This window comes from Silurus meridionalis, chromosome 27 (assembly GCF_014805685.1).
Source record: "Silurus meridionalis isolate SWU-2019-XX chromosome 27, ASM1480568v1, whole genome shotgun sequence".
Lineage (NCBI taxonomy): Eukaryota > Metazoa > Chordata > Actinopteri > Siluriformes > Siluridae > Silurus > Silurus meridionalis.
In genome coordinates this window covers 13,685,992-13,706,614 of record NC_060910.1, presented here as the reverse complement: position 1 = coordinate 13,706,614, position 20,623 = coordinate 13,685,992, and the positions used below count along the sequence as shown (strand labels likewise).

At 36.1% G+C, this 20,623-nt stretch overlaps 1 protein-coding gene across 1 annotated transcript in view; it reads left to right on the top strand.

The window, feature by feature from the left end:
• Window positions 1–20,623, top strand: part of whrnb (whirlin b) — an 87,784-nt gene that overhangs the window by 25,565 nt on the left and 41,596 nt on the right. Inside the window, exons 2-3 of the mRNA XM_046842118.1 lie at window positions 12,388–12,600; window positions 14,501–14,626. Of these exons, the coding sequence (XP_046698074.1) occupies window positions 12,388–12,600; window positions 14,501–14,626 (339 nt within the window). The remainder of the gene's footprint in view (window positions 1–12,387; window positions 12,601–14,500; window positions 14,627–20,623) is intronic.

The window sequence follows — 20,623 nt, the reverse complement described above, 5'->3', positions numbered from 1 at the left end:
CTGATTGGATAGAAATCCATATACAGACACCCGGGTGTGGGTGTGCTGCATCTAGGAGCTATGAAACCCTATGAAATAAAGAGAATGGACAATTGGGAAGAATTTAATACATATTCATAACAAAAATATATTAAAAATGTAAGTCAGCAATTCTGATAGGCCAGCAGAGAAGGCCTTGCTGACCCTGACAGCCAACCACAGGATTCTTGCAGTCATGGAATTTGTCATGAAATTTTAATAGTGCCACCTTCAGTACTGGAGAGAAACCTCAAAGCAAGCTTGTTAGCACGTCTTCAAATAGACATCACCCTGTTAAACATCATTAATAAGTTTGATATTAATACTTCTAGAGATGATCCATGCAGGCAGTGCGGCTGTGGCTGCCATGAAAAGAGACATGCTGAGTTGTGTTCATTGGGTTCACACTGCATGAGACTCTCTGTGAGGCCAAGATGTTAAATGCATGGTCAGCCACTGCAGGAAGCAAATTACCTTCTGCAAAGTGGTGATAGTATCATGATAATTGACTATATAAATAAATCACATAACATGAGAAACAGGGAAACATACTGGTCCCTATTTACAAAGACTATCAGAAATTAGAAAGAACGCACATCTGGTATGTGAAAGCCATCACTGTACATTTGAAGCCATTTGTGTGTTTTTGTAATCTCTTGATTGAGATGTTAGTAAGTTCATACTGATAACTCTGACAGGTGCTCATCAAATGCATTGATTTTAGAAGGAATTAGTTATGGAACAGCTCATTTGCAATGACCAATCACAGGCTTTGTTGTGCATTGTGTTAGTTCTCCCAGCTGCCTTGTCAATAAAATGCTAAGTGCATGTTATTAATGAATCTAATGCTGAGGACATGGGACATGTGCATAAGTAATAAGACCAGACCTACTTTTTTTTCTCTCCACCTGCATGTTAAACTGTGTTTCTGGGTCTGTAGTCTACAGGGGGTGTAGTGCGCATAAAGTTAGATTGTTCTGGATGCTTACGCTTTTGTGCTCAGGGCCAAGAGGACAGTTTCACAGCTTCAAAATTCAGAAATGCCAAGTAAATTGGTCTTGTTTTTTAAATATGCCTTGTTATAAAAGCTTTTATATTATATAAATTAACAGATTCCTGCTGCATGTGGTCCATCAACGAAATCTTACAGCTTCTCTCGGGCTTCCCTTGATTCCGACATAAAATGCTTTATACGCAGAGGACGCAGCTCAGCGAAGCTCGAGTTCAATTATGATTCCGCTGAAACAAGTAAAATAAAAAGCCATAAAATGATTTTTTGGCACGGCTTCGCTTTGAGCATGTTCAAGCGCAACACGCTGTCAGTGCAATCGCCACTCACTTTGCATTTGGCTCCAGATTGCAACGATGCAGCAGAAATGAGATAACCACATTTTGTGGTAATGAACATAATAAAAAAATGGAGGGGTTAATAAAAAATCCAATCCCACTTTGGCATGAGTATGATTGTTACAGCATGAGCATGTGGTGGTTATATATGTTTATGGGTTTCGGACTGCTTCGGTATGGAAAGAATTCGAACATTGTATTTGCTGCGTTGCATTTACCAAACAGTATTCTAATTCAGCCAAACTGCTTGCTTACGCCATGCCAACTCAACTGACCATTTAAACACCTGTTAGTGGTAGGACTTCTTTAAAAAAAAAAAAACCTTACTGATACCAAACAAATATATAAAAAAAAATGTGTGAAAATGTTTTCAGGACTTGCAAAGCAAAATATAAATGTATAGCAGAGGCATGCCAATGTCAAGAGGTTGAATTTAAAATAAATACATTATAAAAACTGATCAAATTGACCATATATATATTTTCTTCTTTGTTATCTACTGTATTTTAATGATATTTTAGCATACAAAGATAATTTTTGTGTTTAAAACAGATAAATTATAAATTTATAAATTGAACACGTTAAAACATATAAAATTAATGTAAAATCTTAAAAACTACACAAGGGGTTTACTATAGAGATGTCAGACTAATACAAAGATGAAAAGGCATTAAAGCTTTTGTGAAGGTAAATGATGAATGTAGACATTAATGACACAGAGGCTCCATCTTGGCATGGTTTCCTGTAATAATCTTTATGTCAATCTTCATAGGATCTCTCAGGTAAAGCTTGAATTAAAGATGCTCCATTAAAACAAAAGTACACATGGCCTTTATAAGTCACATAGGACTTGTTTTTGCTCCATAAAATTGTGAAATGGATTCCTTTGAATATCCGGTCCATCATGACATGATTGCGTTACATACTGTAATTGCTGCAGATTTGTCAGCTTGCACCTTTATACCACTTCATCTCCTGTTCAGTCACATCACATGTTCTATCTATTGGATTCAGTTATATGACTGGGAGGATTTTTATCCACTTAGCCACTTATTATGCGTTGTAGGCATAAAGAGATATACAGAAAGTGGACAGCAATAATATTTCGATAAGCTTCAGCTTTCAAACAATGCTCGATTTGAATTAAGAGACTCGATGTGTGCCAAGAAAACATCCCCCACAACATTACAACACTTCCACCAACCTGAACTGTTGACAGAAGACAAGCCAAGTTTATGGATTTATGCTCTTTATGACAAATGCTGACCATATATATTCTGACCATATTAATTCTGTCAGGATGAGCAGAAATTGAGATTAATCAGACCAATGTTTTTCCAGTTTTTGCACCCACTGTAACCTCAAAAACTTGTTGGCTGGCAAGGGTGAAATGCAAGGTGCTTATCAGTTTATACTAACCTACTGTCAGTTGGACAGGTCATTGTTCCCTGATCAACAAGGCACCTTTGCCTGCTGTGCTTTTTTGTTTCATTGATGTTATTTATTTTTCATACCATTCTATGCAAACTCTAGATACTGTTTTGTGCAAAAATCTCACAAGGTCAGCAGTTTCTAAAATACTCACCCAAGGGCATCTAGCACCAAAAAGTGCAAAAATGGGGTATGCAGTATACATGCAGTGCACATGGGAAGCAGCGTTGCATGTGTTGTATTTTTTCTTGTATTAACCAATGCATGTATTGCATTTATTATGAACACATAAATAACCCTGTATATGTATTTAGTTGTCTTTTAGGTTACTTGTTACTTACTGTAAAGTTACTTAATTATGGTTAACACATGCGGATGGGTTCCCCTTTAGAGTCTGGTTCCTCTCAAGGTTTCTTCCTCATAACATCTAAGGGTTTTTTTTCTTGCCACAGTGGCCATGGCTGCTCATCAGGGATAAACACACACCATTCACCTTAACTCTTGAATTTCTGTAAAGCTGCTTTGAGACAATGTCTGTCGTGAAAAGCGCTATAGAAATAAACTTGACAAGAAATGTAGACTTGACGTGTTCCACAAATAGTAAAGATTCACAAAACCTGCTGTAAAAAAATGGGAGACCCCTTGTCCACCCCCCTACATGTCCCTACATTTCTGTGGTCTCTAGAGGGGGTAATGCATGCACAACTTTATGCTAACTAGAGGTCTCGATTGGGTGGGTGCATATTTTGGATTAAAATCAAAAGGTTAATTTATCTTCACAAAAATAGCAACATGAAAAAAAAAGAGGCTTGAAACAAACGAAAACTGCAACGCTGAGAGCATTAACCTGTAAAATCTGCTTATAGTGGCAATCAAATAAAGCCTTGTGCATCCTGGGGGTAATACACATTTGCAAATGCACCCTACATTCCTTACGATATGTTTGGATGCTCAGATCATTATCCCATTCTTACATTCTGTATTTGGATTCTCTTTACTCTCTACCATTTGAATTTGACAAATGTAGAATTTAAAGAAGCATCAATGTGTCATTTATTGGGGTGATTTTCCACAACTCCAAACTTACAGATCTCGACTCTTTTGCCATTACATTAACTGTTGTTATTGAATAAATCATAGTACGGTATATAATGAATAAAATGCTATAAACTGAATAACTAAGACCGAGCTGAGACTTTAAGAGGGCAATATTATCAGCCAGTTGGCCTTGGTTATATTTCCTACACGAGTGAGTCATTTCTGGCTTGCATCACTGCTGCGTTGGCCCTAGCAGATTTCTTTACATAATGTTCACCTCAGAAAAGCAAAAAGAACACAGTCTTACGTATAAGCCGACAAAAACATAACCACCGTAGACAGAACAAATCCTCTGCTCTTTTGTCTGGACAGGCTGTCTCTTCCTGAGTCTGAGACTGACAGTAAGATAACTGTTGTTTGACATTGTGATCTCTATGCATTATTGCAGGAGTTAAGGGCTTGTGGGTTCGCTCTGTGACAAGTAAAAAGCCGATAAATACTCCGAAAGTTCTCACTTCACATACATAGTGAAGTGGGCAAAGAGGCTTTGTATTGTCTTGCATGGTGCATGGTTGATCCTGAGGTTGCAGAGCAGGTACTGTTTACATTTATTCATATTTATTAATGTTTATGAGGCATGAGGGATATTTTTCAATGTTACTAGGTGCAATAAATGGCCAAAAGGTAAGATTTATTGCAATTATTACAACATGCGAGGGGTAACTTTATAACTGTTAAAATAAAAATTACAATAAATAGAAACCATGAAATAAATGAATTACCAATAGTAGACAGATAACTAGATGTACACTATACATATTTCTTTGTACATTGTACCATGAACAACTACGGTATAAAGGAGTTTGCCTTCGTTAGGGCGGCAAACTCTCTGAAAAAACACAAGAAACCTTAACCACACGTGCAACAAACAAGGAGAGCTGGAAAAACCATGGTGCACCAAACACAAAAATAAATTCACCTTCATAACCTTTCACATGGGTGAGTCTTTTCAGGTTCATGTAGATTATTGAAACAAAAAAACCCATATTAATTTCATGGGGAAAAAACAATCCAGTGTCTGTCTAGTGCTGTTTGAGTGCAAAATCCAAGGCAGAACTATTTTTCTATAGAATAAAGGACATGCTACAAAAAAGGGAAAAAAAGAGGTGAGGGAAAAAAACCCACAATCATATTCCAACTAGAGAAAAGCAGTAGATTGATCCAACGTTAGCTGTCTAAAGTAGAAATTCACAAGGCTGTAATAAAAAAACACAATAACTACTGAGAAATTAAAAAAAAATCCTTTTACAAATATAACATTGGAGAGGTGAAAAAAAAAACGTCTGGAACTAGGACAGCTTCATTCACTACAGTTCAGCTACAAATACACACAATGATAAAACCACAATTCGGAATAAAAAAAAAAGATGAAGCGCAATATCAAAAGTTTTCATCCCTGAGAACATGATAAGTGAACACAGGACAATCACTGTACAGGGAACAAACAATAAAAGCATAACTCTATATGTGCAAAGTCAACAATGCAACGCATAAACAAACCCCTACTACGCTAACAGGTGACTGGAAAAGGCAAGTATCCCAATACATGTCTGCCACGACTTCCTTCCTGGCCAATTATATACAACAGCTGCTAATTATACAAATGATTCACAATGGGAAACGAAGCTGTGCCAACACACACTACCACCACTAAATATGAAGAGTGTGAAAGTTACCACACTCTTGTGTGTTAAGTTGAAAGTTGTTTAGAAGTTGTTTAGGATCGATGTAAATCCGTTTCATCTAATTCAACTAGACACAAATCCTGACACTTTAGCTCAGCAGCTGAGCAGCTTAGCTCAGATGCTTCTATTGATGATAATGTCTCTGACAGAAAAGCAAAAATGGCATTTAAGATACTTTCATAGTAGATGCTTCTCCCCTTAAAACTTAATCACATGTATTACAGGTAATCCTCTGAAAAGCTGTCCCAAGAAAATCAGCAGGGGAGGACGAAGTACACAAACCAAATACTTGAGTTACTGTAAAGTAGAGATACAGTAGGTAAAATATTACTCCAGTAAAAGTAAAAGTGCTCCCTTTAAATTTTAAGTTTAGCAAAAGCACAAAAGTATTTGCCTTCAAATGTACTTAAGTATCCTCTGGAATATGATTTATTATGGTTATAATATATTATACATTTTGGTCACAGCTTTTGCTTAAGCAACTCAGTTTATGTAAAAAAAATAAAAAATACTTTAATGTTACTCTTAGCACACCAATTTATTAATAAAATGATATTAGTGAATAGAATGATTATATATTAATATTAACCCTAACCTTTTCAACTACTTCCCAAAAAAAATTGTTATTCCTCTTAAATTGTTCTGCTTGCTGTTTTATTGACAAGAAACTGTATGTTGAATGCAGATTGGTGGATTGCTGTGTGTTTGTTATAAATAAAAAAAAAAGAAACGACTGCTTTTACATACTGTAGTTGAATAAAAAGTAAGATATTTGACTTTAAAATGTGATGAAGTTAAAGTAAAAGTTTTCCCAAATGGAAATACTTCTGTACAGATATGCAAAAATGTTCCTTAAGTACAATAAAAAATAACATTTACTTTGTTACTGTCCTCCAGTGAAAATCTGAATATTTGCTGAATAGCGATAAAAGACATTAAGGGCTTATTTTTAATTAACCTCACCAATCAGAAGCATGTTTCCCACTAGGAGCTAAAAAATCTTTTTTCATGTGGCCCAGATGTGGGTCACTATTTTGGGCACATATTACATTGAATGAAGGCACAGAAATGGCCCACATGCTGTTGCCAGAGCAGGTTTAATATAGACCAGTTATTCTGTTGTCAGAATAATGCTAATATGCTAAAATCACGCTAAAAGGAATAATGGTTGTGTGTTTGACAAATAAAAGTTACCTAAAACAATTAGAATTAAAATGAAGACACCTTCATTCCTGTAATCACTCATGCTAAAGCTAAAGCTAGATACACCAGCCTTACTTAAAGCTTATATGAAAAAATGCAGCTTGTTGTGTGACTGAGAAACCAGATAGTGTAAACTACTTTGACATTATATACTCCAATCTTGGAAACTTTATAACCGTTACAAAATACTGGCACCATAATACAAATATCCTGCCTTAATATTACTTCAGTTTAACCAGGTGGTAAAGTAGAAGACGAGGGAATGTTTTGTAATTTTTAGATTTTTTAGGTGGGGAAGAGGGAAGCATGGTAAGACCCTAGCTAAGATGCAAATTCTTTTTTCAACCGGATTAAAAAACTTTGTTTCCAGTTTAATCATAGAATTTGTACAGTTTTTTTCTCAGTTGCAAACCAGTAAGTGCACTCAAAACAATGTGTACAAACAGCACAATACATTGGATTTCTTGCAAAAGCCTGTACTTTTTTTCAAAATATTTAGCAAAAGTAAGTATTTGTGTCAATGAACAAATTTCCATAAGAATTAAAAGTTCCTTTGTCATTGTTCACAATGAAGATCATTAAAATATTCAGTCATGTTGTCAGTATGACGATGCACAATTTCAGTATTTCTTGATATACAAAACTACGGTTTGGAATAAAATGATTGAAAATGCACTAAAAGTTGAATTTCTTTTGTTTGACATCTATGAATTTCAGCAGCACAAATTTATTTATATTGATTGCAAAAGACCGGACAGGATTCACACTTTTACTGTACTGTAATATTGTTCGTTCGTTTCTTGGTTGTTCATCTATTTTCAGAAATTGTAATTCTGAAAATAGTTTTGGGGTTTAAGACTATTTAGGTATCCAGTATACTATTTTTTGGTCAACATGATATAAACAACTAATAATGTAGGAAACAGCAGACAATTGTACTCAATTGATTCAATTGATGTACTAAAGCATTTGCAATTTGATCAATGAGAATTGTTTTTATGACTAAATGAGATGGAGGTTAAACAAGGAGTTTTGAGAATTTCAATACTGATTTGAGAAACGCTCCAAAGCAAGTGAGAAAAACTGTGAACACTACCTTGTGTGTGGGTTTGAATCTACATGAATTGAGCTGTGCTGCATTTGTCTTTTGTAGCCTGATTGCAAGAATTTGACTTTGTGGGTCTTTTTTTTTTTTGATTACTTGAAGAACACCTTTTTTGTGAGCAGGTTTTTTTCCTCATTAATGGGACTGATTTTTGTATATAAAACATTGACTGGTACAGTTTATTCTTGTGTTTATTTCGTAAATACACAAAGTGTTACTTGTCTACAACTCTGATCTCTGAGGATTCATTGTAGTTATTTGCTCTTTTTTTTGGCGGTGTTTTGATTCAAATTCTGCAAAACCATCTATGGGTATGTAAATGTGAAATGTAGTGGACTTTTTATCATCCATCATCATTCTTGACTGAAAACTTATATCATAAAAGTGGGTAAAACTTGATTTCACTCTTTGTAGTTTGTGATAACGCACTGGGAAGCACATTAAGATACTTTTAAGCAGCGTAAGATTGGTAGTTGGTGGGCCCCTCTGTATTTTTCACATAACTAGCTTCTTGCCTCAGTAGGGTGCGGTGGTTATACCTTTTAGAGTTCAACTTAAGTGTATGTATTTGCTTCTGAATGGATGTTTGTGTGTGGAAAGTATAAGGACTGGTCTAAGAGGACTATATTTAAAATCTTGTGCTCTTTATAACCTTTTAATTAGAAAATTTCCGAATGTGAGAGGCACACAGCGAGAGTAATCCATTTATATGTAGCGAGGAATGGCATAATACTAAGCATTACAGTGAAGTGAAGTAAAAGTAAAACGTTTTACAAAATAAAGAAGTACAGATACCTACAAAATATACTGGGGTAAACTAGTGAAATAAAGACACCTCTTTACTTTCCATCACTGCACCCAGGACATATTCCTTTAATGTTACACAAAGAGAAAAGCCACAAACATGTCTATATCCACAATTATATGTTTTTCTTTGTTAAATTTCATGTTTTCTAATCAATCTGATATTATTGGTCTTTACCTTGTTTGTCAGCTATCAGCTGTGAGCTGTTATTAAGGAACAATAATATACTGTATAAGAACTTGTTCACCATTCATGTTGTAGCCTGAGTTACAGCCACATCCATGCTGTTACAAGACTTAATAAACAATTTAAGATTTTCAGTGTAAGATTCAACATAAATATTGGTGACAAATAGATAGTAAATAGAACCTTCTCTATATAATAAACATGCATGAGTTTTGGTTTAGTGTTGAATTTTGCCAATACTAATCATACCCTAACCCTGTATGATGCTACAAATTGAATTGGGTTTTGGTTATTAGGAATTTCACACAGGGTTTCAGGTCTGCTGTGTTCCGACATAAAAAAATCTGCTTTGCAATTTTTTTCTCTGACAAGACAAGCCCATAGGCTATGGATTATTCATCGAAGGCTTGTCAAAAATCTAGAAGAATTTTTCATTTGAGCTCTCCCTCTACTCATCTCTCACTATCTTTCTGTCAGTTTCTGTCATCCCGTGTATGATGGTGTCTTAGCTCTGGGGGTTAAATGGCTAAATTTGACTGGTGGTTCTCAGTAGGTGACCAACAGAGCTTTTTTTATCTTTTTTTTTTTTTTTTTACATTTTTAGTACATTTGAGTAATTCTGTCATGTCACAATGTTAATTTTTCAATACGAGCTACACACAGCCGACCGCAATCAGGCAAGATATTCCATTCAGGTTGTCAGATGGTATTTACCAAAGAAAGGCGGTCTTTATTTTTAGAATGTGGTATTTATACATGTAAATGACCAGGTCTCTGATGCAGTACTGACTCACACACTTGATACTTTGCCCTTCATGACTCGTCTGTTCAACAATCTTTCACTGAACACTGAGGCATGCATTCAGCCCTGGATTCATCTCATTTTAGTACATAGCCTATAAATATCTCCTAACATTGGTCTACTGCATAGAGAGGCTTGTCCAAAAATGTGGTTATTGAGATTGACTTGCTGCAGTAGTAATATTCTGAAGCTTCATGACAGTCAAATTGGGCTGGTAGGACACTAATGAGTGCATTCATCTGCCTTGTTAAGCCTCTATCTCACTGATACCCTATAGGCAATTTTAGTCCCTATTTAGAGCTGCTTCTGCCAATTGTTCTGTAAATTAATTGGAATCTACTCTTCTAAAAAAACAGCCCAGTAGTACAGAATCCTGTATTTCTATACATACAGTTTATAGTGTAGAATAAACAAATGCAGCATTAATAAATATCACAAGACCAGTTACAGTTTTTTTCAGTTGTTTCGGAGCATTTGTTGAATCATCCTTAATATTTGCATACCAGTACATTCTCAAAACAATGTGTACAAACAGCACAACACATTGGATTTCTTGCAAAAGCCTCTATTTTTCTCAAAATACAGAAAGAAAAGTCCCTTTGTCGTTTTCTTCCCAAACAAGATAGTCAAAATGTTTAGTCATGTTGGTGCACAATTTCAGTATTTCTTGATACAAAACTACAGTTTGGATTACAATGATTGAAAATGCACAAAGTTCTGTTTGACATCTTTGAATTTCTTGGTTGTTTATCCATTTTCAGAAATTTTAATTCAGTGTTTTGCTGAGTGAAGGTTCCCAAGATTCACCTTTGACTTTTTTTAGAAAACTAGTTGATCATTGGTTGTTCTGATGCCGTTCACTCAACTTCATAAATGAAAGTCAAGATTTATCTGCACAATCAATCAATTCAAGAAACATTTTCCAAAAAAAAGGTTTAATAGAAATTTAAGATTGACAGATTATTACAACTGGTTCAAACAATTTTGCATTCAATGACTTATGCAATAAACTGATGCCAAAATGCTTTGGGGGTAAAGACTATTTAGGTAAAACCAGTATAATATATTTTGGTCAACATGACATAAACAACTAATAATGTACGAACAAACAGACAATTGTACACAATTGATTAAATTATGTTCTAAAGCATTTGCAATTTCATCAAAGCACCAAGAATTGTTTTTATGATGTTCACAAGTGATTAATGATAAGGAGTTTTGAGAATTTCATTACTGATCTGAGAAACACTCCAAAGCAACTGAGAAAAACTGTAATAGATTCCAATTTTCATTTGTCCAGATATCTGGATTTTTTCCAATTGTTGTCTCAGATTCCTGGTCTTAGCTGAGAGGACGGAAATCCGATGGTCTTTTTTATATTGATTTTGATTGCCAATAAACCTGCATTTTTGTCTCACCATGCCTGTAAAAGAGTAGTTATTTGAGTTTTATAGAAGCCTTTCAGTCAGATGAAGCTGCCTGCTTAATCTATTCTGACTTCTCTATTTGACCATGAATTTTCAACTAAAGAACTGCCCCTTTTAAACCCCATTTTGCATAGACTGAAATTCATCAACTGAATTGCTTGATTTGTATTTTTAATTTTTTTTACTTTTAAAATAAGCGGGTGCTTGAAATGCAAGGGATGGTGGAATTGTTATTATTAGTAGTAGCAGTTGTAGTTGTATTATAGCAGCAGCCATTACTGTACTGTACAGTATGTCATGTATTGTGCTGAATGCACGTATGTATGAATGCATGTACAGTATGTAGCTTGCATATACAGTACAGAGTATGCTATATATCACAGACTATTCCTGTACTGTTATTTTGAAAAACAAACCTCTGTGATCTTACAGATACGTGCTTCTTCTTGAGGAAGTAAATTCAGAAGCACCTCTGTGGTGTTTTCATAACCAAGTCAGCATCAGTCAGTCAGGTAGAGCAGAGTCTCAATAAGAGGATCCACAGTGTCTTTGTGCTACTGATACACGTGTACCTCTGACTCAGTGCACATCTTTTTATTTTGCTCCTGCCACTTTTCTTTTCTTTTTTTTGCTTTTACCTTCTCACTCGCTCAAAGGCTCAGAGTAAATTATCCTCTGTAAAAACAAAAGTGCCAGACTTCATCCGCTGAGCTGAAGTCTGATACTGTATATAAGGCTGACCAAGAAGCCTATAAGTATATATTTATATATATATATCTTCCTGATCTCTATAAAGCTATCATATTAAATGAGAGTTGGATGGCTGTGGATGTTTGCCAGGTATAAATGGAGCTCAGAGAGCAGGACAGGGATTTATTTAGTTTTTTGGTCTACAGGGGTTTTGTGCACGAATGGTAATGGATTTAACCATCCTTGTACCCTATGTTATGCAAAGGAAGGTACTGCACACGTGTGCATGTCAGTCTGATCTGAATGTGATATTAACATTTATTGGAATTAAAGCGAGATGAAGAGCAGTAATTATTTATCTGGCTGACTTTGCCTTTGTGTGCACTGATGGATTAAATTAACACGCAGACTAAGTGCTGTGATTAATGATATCTGCATAAACAGCAAGACATTAACTCCAGATGTGGTGTGAAATGATAAGGTCGCAATAATTGCCCTCTTGAAAAACATAACCCCCCAACCCCCCCCCCAATCCACCTTGTTTCTTTATCTACTCATATTCCTTCTGTCTTTCTCCTCCACTTCACCAGGTGCTGAAAGGATGCAAGAAGCTCTGTTTATCAGTGTGTTCGATGGGCCGGATCCCTGGAGGTTATGTGACCAATCATGTGTACACCTGGGTAGATCCTCAGGGCCGAAGCATCTCTCCACCCCCTGACCTGCTGGAGCAGCATACTGCAGGTGGACGGCATTTTAACAGCCAGCGTCGTGGACACACCCCACTACAGGGGGCGGAGAGAAGGGTGAGTGTGTGGCTCACTGCTTTCTGTCATCAGTACAAGGGTCTGGGTAAGCAGCCAGATTAAATGGTGGCAAAAATTACAAATAACTGTTAAAAAAAAATATTTTACATTAAATAAGGCATTTCAAATTATTATTACACTTTCTTGTAATACATTTGCTTAAAGCCATGGACATATGGAATATATGAGACTCTGAAATCGCTGTTTATTCTGCATGAAACATTCTATCAAATTGAAAAGGAATAAACAAATAAATAACAGAGGCTTTGCTGACTTTTTACACATTAATGACATTCTTAAAATCCATTTTTAAAGCATGTATAGAAAAATATATTTTTTAAGCATGTTTTTAAGTAGTTCATTAGTTCACAAGTAGTTCAAACTTTTTTGGCAACTTCCGCCTTAACACTTCATGTTATTCCAAAATGTTCTCTGTAACATGTTTGTTTCTTTCTCTGTTTCCGTCTCATCCACACTTTGGCCCTTCAGTCAATCAGCTCTGAACTCTGAACTCTGTACCGCCACTTTATCTTGCTCAGTCTTTTGCCCTCCTTCACCTCTCCAGTCAATCCCGACCCTGCCTCAGATTTTCACCTCAAACACGAACACTCCAGCGCATTATTTGGGAAGGACAGGACTGAATCCAATTGCCAGATTTTCTATACAAGATGTTTTTTTGATGATATGAAACATTCCTAATTAAATCTGACAGCCATGTGCTCTGTTTAGAAACAGACATTCACAGCAAGCAGGAAAGACATTTCAGAGCAATGTATGATGTGCTGTTTTTCCCCAAAAGGAAGCTGAGTGATATGAGTTTAGGTCCAGCCCAGGCAACAATTCTTTCTGTCTGTCAGCATGATTTATTTTCCCATCTGAACCAGACAGATCTACAGTCATTTATCATATGAACATTGCACCTGCATCTTAAGTTGTTTGTGATTTGGCTGTTTAGACTTTGAAGGACTTTAAAGAGGCTTTAGAATTTATTAGGATAGTCAGTTGCCTAGTATTTGATCTCAAATGTCATTTCCAGCTAATAGGTGCACTGTAATAACATTTTAGACTGATTTATATTCTATTTGTATTCCCAAATGCTTGATGGTGCTGAAGGATTTGAGGTTTTTTGGAGGTGACCCAGACAGTTTAACTCATTATTGTAAAAATGGCTTAGGTCTCTGAAATTGGACAGTTTGGTTTTATTGTCTTAATGATGCAAAGCTAAAATGGTCACCCATAGTCATTATGAAAATAGATAGCTGAATTAATGAGAATAGAAGGTTAGATACAGATGCAGAAGAAAAATGCATAGAAATATGTATAGATAGGTAGCTGGTTAGACAAATGGTTTTTTAGTTGAGATGGATGATAGGATAGTTGAATGGATAGGGAGATGAATAGATTGATAGTTAGATAAGCAGATGAATCCATGGGGAGTTGAATAGATCGATGGTTAGATGGTTGGTTTGACATGGATGGATTAAATGTTGGATGGATGATTCGATAAGTAAAGAGTTGGGTGCTAGCTGGATATGTATATGGACGTGTAGCTAGGTAAATAGATGGCTGGTTGGGTGTGTATTGGGTAGAGTAATAGATGTTAGCTGAAGATGGATGGATGGATGGATGGATGGATGGATGGATGGATGGATGGATGGATGGATGGAGGATCACGTGATTAGTGGGTTGGATGGTTAGAGGGACAGATAGAATAAGAAGAAGATGGATGGATTGACATAGATATTGAATGGATAGCTGAATGACTGGATGCAGTAGAAAGAAATTACAGACTTTGAAGAAAAGATTCTCAATAACTCTTGCTAATACCGCATAACAGATTAAGTTGGAATTTGTAATATGTATTATGTTTGAATCTTTTCATATGTTTTTGTCTCTCCAGGTCACAATCTCCTTGGATGACGGACGTCCGCTGGGTCTGATGATCCGCGGAGGAGCAGAATATTCCCTCGGCATTTATATTGCCGGAGTGGACCATGGATCAGCAGCAGAGGTTGGAGGCTTAAAGGTAAAACCCAACAACAAAGCATGGTGCTTACTGCATAAAAATATTTTGGTCAGGTATTAATAATAGTTTTAGTTATATGAAATCAGTAGTTTTGTGAGTGTTGCCACTGTTAGAGTTATTTCTGCTTTATGGATATGACAGTTTATAGTGTCATGCTGCTATAACAGTGATAAAAATAGAAACTACGCTGAATTCATGAAGCTATAGTGATGATGGTAAGGATGCATCGGCCTCTTTCAGTTTGCTGATTATTGCAAATGTGAGATTGAGAAAAGGTTATGAGCAGCTGCAGGGCATCTCTGGACATGAATTGCTTCACAAAACAGGATATTGCTGACTGAATGTAAGGAAAGAGGCCTGAGATGTCAGACACCAGAAGGGGATAACTCCACACCAGTGATCACTGCAGGGCTGAGACTGCATTTAATCCAGTTGATACAACCCATTAGCTAATTAGAAAAAGGGTTTTCGTGGGCTAATTGTCCAGTTTTTAGCCTAAATGATAACACTAACACCTAAATTAATATATTATTGGTATCCTAATGTAAGACAAGTTCATTTGTTTGAATTTTGATTAGGCTATATTATGTGAAACCAAACCTATGATTCTTTACCACATCTTTAATGATTCACTACAATAGGATTAGTGCGCTATCCTATTAAAAAGGTGGTTCCTTAGAGGTTCCTTTTTGAATAAGGTAAACTATTCAGTCATGTGATAATGATTGTGCATCCTTTTTTGAATTCTATGGTTTTACAAGTCAGGAGATAATAAAAATCATATGGTCCTTATCAGGTCTTAGAATTTGGTAAATACAACCTTAGATGAACAACACAACATGACATATTACACTGTGTGTTTATTATTATTAATAATATTATTTTACAAAAATCAAACTGAAATGGAGAAACCATGTGTGAAGATGAGATGAGGCCCACCACAACAGTGTTGTCAGCAAAGTTGATGGTGGTGGATTTGGAAGTGGCCACAGAGTCATATGTGTACAGTGGGTACAGCAGGAGGGTCAGAACACAACCCTGAGGGTGAGGGTGCATGAGGTGTGTTTGCCCACCTGTACGGCTTGTGATCTGTCAGGAAGTTGGAAATTCATTGACACAGGGGTGGGTTGAGTCCTATGACCTCCAAATTAGAGGTGAGCATGAGGGAATTATGGTGTTGAACGCTAAACTGTAGTCCACAAACAGCATTTTTGCATAATTCCCTTTTCTGCAGTCCAGGTGGCTCATCGTTGTATGAACAAGATGAGTAATGGCGTTCTTAGTAGAGCTGCTCTGTTGGTACGTAAACTCTAGAGGATTCAGTGTGTCTGGTAGTGATGAAGTGATGAAGTCTCTGACCAGTCTTTCAAAGCAATTCATTACTACTAAGGTCAGGGCTACAGGGCAGTAGTTGTTGAGGCAGGTGGGCTGCGGTTTTTTAGAGACAGGAATAATGGTGGACTGTTTGAAGCATGAGGGGACAACAGACTGTTCCAGGGAGAGGTTAAATATCTAAGTGAAGACCGGTGCTAGTTGGTCAGCGTTCTTAATGACGTTGCAGCAGTTCATTGAGCTTTGCGAGCTTTTGTTAATGCACGGCTCTCTTAAAGTTCTGCCACAGCATTTCAGTCAGGTTGAAGTGTTAACTTTGACTAGGTTATTGCAACACAATGATTCTGCTCTTTTTTCAGCCATTCAGCAATAGAGTTGCTTTTGTTCTTGGGATCATTGTCCTGTTGCATGACCCAATTTCAGCCAAGCTTTAGCTGTCAGACAGATGGTCTCATATTTGCCTCTAGAATACAATGACTGCAACTTTCCCAGGTACTGTGGCTGGCTACAAATAAAAGGCTCAAATCATCATTCCTCCACCTAAATGCTTGACAGATGGTATGAAGTGTTTGTGCCAGTAGGCTGTGTTTTTTTTTTTGCCAAATCTGGCAATGTGAATTATGGCCTAACATATTCATTTTGGTCTCATCTGTCCAAAAAATAAGTGAATTAGCTGGGGTGTCTAATCCTGAGGAGATTGGCTGTTATGCATGTTTTCCTCTAATGAATAATGCTCCACACTCTAGAATGATGGACTTTAAATTGTTTGAAAATGGCCTTTGTGATGTCTTTCCTCCTTAGCGTTATATTTACTCACACCTGAATCTTCTAGACCTGTAAACTGCTTAAATTTGGGCCTTATAGAGGTGGTCACACTCTCATTTACCAATAAATGTAAGGTATTTATATAGCAGCACATGGCTGCTATTTAGCCACTTAAATCCTATAGAAGTAGTAAAGGTGTACATTTTTACTTATAGTGTTTCCATTTTATCTTCATTTTGTAAAATAAATAATAGGATGGTGTCATGGGTTCTTGTTCTAAGGTTTAATTTACCTAATTTTAAGACCTACTTAGGACCAAATTATTTTTATAATGTCCTAATATATATACCAAATTAATTCAAAAATTCATTTTTTTTTCTGAAATAAACACTTGGCAACAGGTTATCTGTCCTCTGGAAAACAGAAACTCTATATTAAAGAGTTCTACATACACTTTAAGGGGTTCCATTAGTATACAAACTGTAGAAGATTTTAGATAACTAGTTGATGTTTTTTTTTAAATTTTTTTTATTAAGTGTACTTTTTATAAATTGAATTTTACATTTATATTATCCCCTAATTGTCCAACTCACATTAATTAGCCTAATGATGGGCAAGGCTATTTAATGGCATAAGCACCATTCTACTATTTTATTACCGAGGCCAAACCATTACCTTAGCTACACATAATTCAATGTTCTGACTTAATTCCTTGCTCGGTGTAAATAACTGTGTCATGTAATGAGCCGATCTGTTCCATGGAATAATCAGCTTATTAGATATGTAACATTGGGAGCAGTAAATTAGACCACTGCTCCCATTTTCATTTTCTCTCCTTTCATTCTCCACCCTAGACTCCTGTAAATAAAGTTTTGGGGCCTGAAGCACTAGCTGCTTCCCTATGTGGAGGAAAACATCTAAATTTTTAACTCTATTTTATTCCAATGCAGAACCACATCTTTCAGGTCTGGAAATAGACATTAGCATTCTCCAGGTCTATGAAAAGATTAATAAAAAGCTGCTGTTTTACTCTTCCGAATGTTAAAAAAGAGCTTTGTGTGTTCTGATTTAAAAAGGTCACAGTGAAGAACGTAAAAAAAAAAAAAAAAAGACAATTTTTCAAATGTTGGAATTAAGCGATGTGACATGTTCTTATACCCATACCATAAAGCTTATTATATTCAAGGACACCTGTTAAATATGTAACAGAAAAAATGAAACAAGAATCAGTATACAATAGGGTGTTAAAGAATTGTTTGCAGATGGGGTTTGGAAGTGATCCACAGAAATATTGAATAGACTGATACAGATTACATACTTAAAAAAAAGAATGATCTCACATTAAAACAAATACATATCCGACTACACACAGACACGCCAACAAATCCTGCACAAACTCACTAATACAACACTGCAAGGCTTTTGCAGGAAGAGCTAAGAAACATAATCCACTTTACACTGTTTACATACTGTACTTCCTTAGGCCATTCATTATATGCCGGTCCTATAAACTGTGCTTTTTCTTAAAGCAGTAGTTTTATACTTTTAATACTGTTATCCACAGCTAGTGATTACCAGAATTCTCTTCCAACCCCAATGCAGCAGCACTAATATAAATAATCAATCTACATGATTAGTCTGATTGGATTTACTGAATTAAATTAAATTAAATTAGATCTCTACTTCACATTTTATTACAAAAAGTAGAATTTCTGTTCATATTAAATCCAAGTGATGCCACAGCTATTCACAAAGGCAAGAGAACAGAAAGTAGACATGCTGTTCGGTTAGGATGAAGTAAAAAAAATGTGCATCCAAATGAAGTAATATTTTTTTAACCACTTTTAGAGGGAGTCTCCAGTGTCAGCTTTTCGCACCAATCAGAGGAAAGGGTGATGTAATAATAAAACTGTTTACAGCTGCTATTAAATGATAATAGGTACTAATATACACTATATGGATAAGTGTATTGGGACACTTGTCCTTTACAGCCATATGTGTGCCTTCCAAACTGTTACCATAAAGCTGGAGGCACACAATTGTATAGGACGTCATTGGATGTGATATAATACAATTTTGCATTCAAGTTTATTTCTATAGCACTTTTCACAATAGACATTGTCTGAAAGCAGCTTTACAGAACTTAAGAATTAAAGTGAATTATGTGTATTTATCCCTAATAAGCAGCCTGGGGCGACTGTGGCAAGGAAAAACTAGATGAATGAGGAAGAAACCTTTGGAGGAACTAGACCCAAAAGGGGAACCCATCCTCATTTGGATGATATCAAGAGTGTGATTATAAATCTTAAATCAATACAAAATACTGGAGAGTGAGAACTACCATTAATACCCGAGTGTGTGATTCTGATTAATGTCCTTTCTACAGTCTTATACAGACATTTGACATTGTGGATACAGGAGCTACTCAGCAACTCCTAAAATAGCTAAACATTTGAGATCATCATAGATCCAAAACCAACTTCATGCCAGAGCTTTTAAAAATTTGAAGAGGTCCAATGTCCAAACTCTACATGAAGTGGGATCCAAATGGCATTGGTATGTCTCTAGCTGGTTCAGGATGTTTGCGGGGTCAACATCTGTTTCTTTGAAGGTCCATAATCTTTATGAGGTGGGACACAACTGGAGCTGGCACAACCTTGATGCCTCAGGATGGGTAGAGAAAGAAAAACAGTGGAGAGGAAATAGCGTAGCTGCTGTTCATAATATTAACAAGCACATGTTGATAAGATGCATTTGTTCGGATGTACTGGAGCACAAGGTTTTGATATGTGATATGTGTAGATCTTGCTAAAAAGATATGTCTTTAATCTGCACTTAAATTGTGATAGTGCCAAACACTGTCAGGAAGGCTGTTCCAAAGTTCAGGAGTTAAGTGTGAAAATGCTCTACCACCTTCAGTGTACTTTGGACTTTTAGTAAGTCATAGAATAGCAGACTTTGAGATCTCAAAAGTGTGACAGATTGTAGCGTGTTAGAAGACTGGTAAACATGGATACATGGAAGCCAAACCAGTTAGGGCTTTGTAAGTAAGTAGCAATAGTTTGTAGTTTATTTGAAACTTAACAGGTAGCCAGTTTGGGGATGATAAGATTGTGGTTATGGTGCAGGACATCCACCTAGTAATACATCACAATAATCCAGTCTGGAGGTCATGAATGCACGGATGAGCTTCTCTGCATCAGATATAGACAACATGTTTCTTAGCTTAGCAATATTTCTAAGGTGGAAGAAAGCTTTTTTTTTTGTAATATGGTTGATATGATTTTTAAAAGACAAGCTGCTTTCTAAAACAACTCCCAGGTCTTTTATTGTTGAAATAGTAGTTACATTAAAACCTTCTAAATGCAAGTTGAATTGAAGCTTCTGTGTACTGGTTTTGGGGGGATGAGCAACATCTCTGTCATATCAAAATTTAACAATATCAAGTTCTGAGTTATCCAATCTTTTATTTATTTAACACTCTCAGTTAACCTGGTCGATTGAGCTGTTTTGTCTGGTTTTAATGAGATATATAGTTAGGTATTATCGGCATAATAATGGAAGCTAATCCCTTTGAATAATATTTCCCAAGGGAATCATGTACGTTGTGAAAGGCAGGGGTCCTAGAACTGAACCTTGTGGCACCCCATATTTAACTTGTATTAACCTGGATAGTTCTCTGTTTAAATCTACAAAATGGTAACGATCAGACAGGCAAGATTTAAACCAGCTTAATGCCTGTTTCTGAATGTAATTCTGTAAGTGATCCAGGAGAAAGTCATGCTCTTTAGTGTCGAATGCAGCACTAAGATCTAGTAAAACCAACAGAGAGATGTAGCCTTGGTCTAAAGCTAAAAACAGGTCATTAGTGATTTTAACTAGAGCAGTTTCTGTGCTATG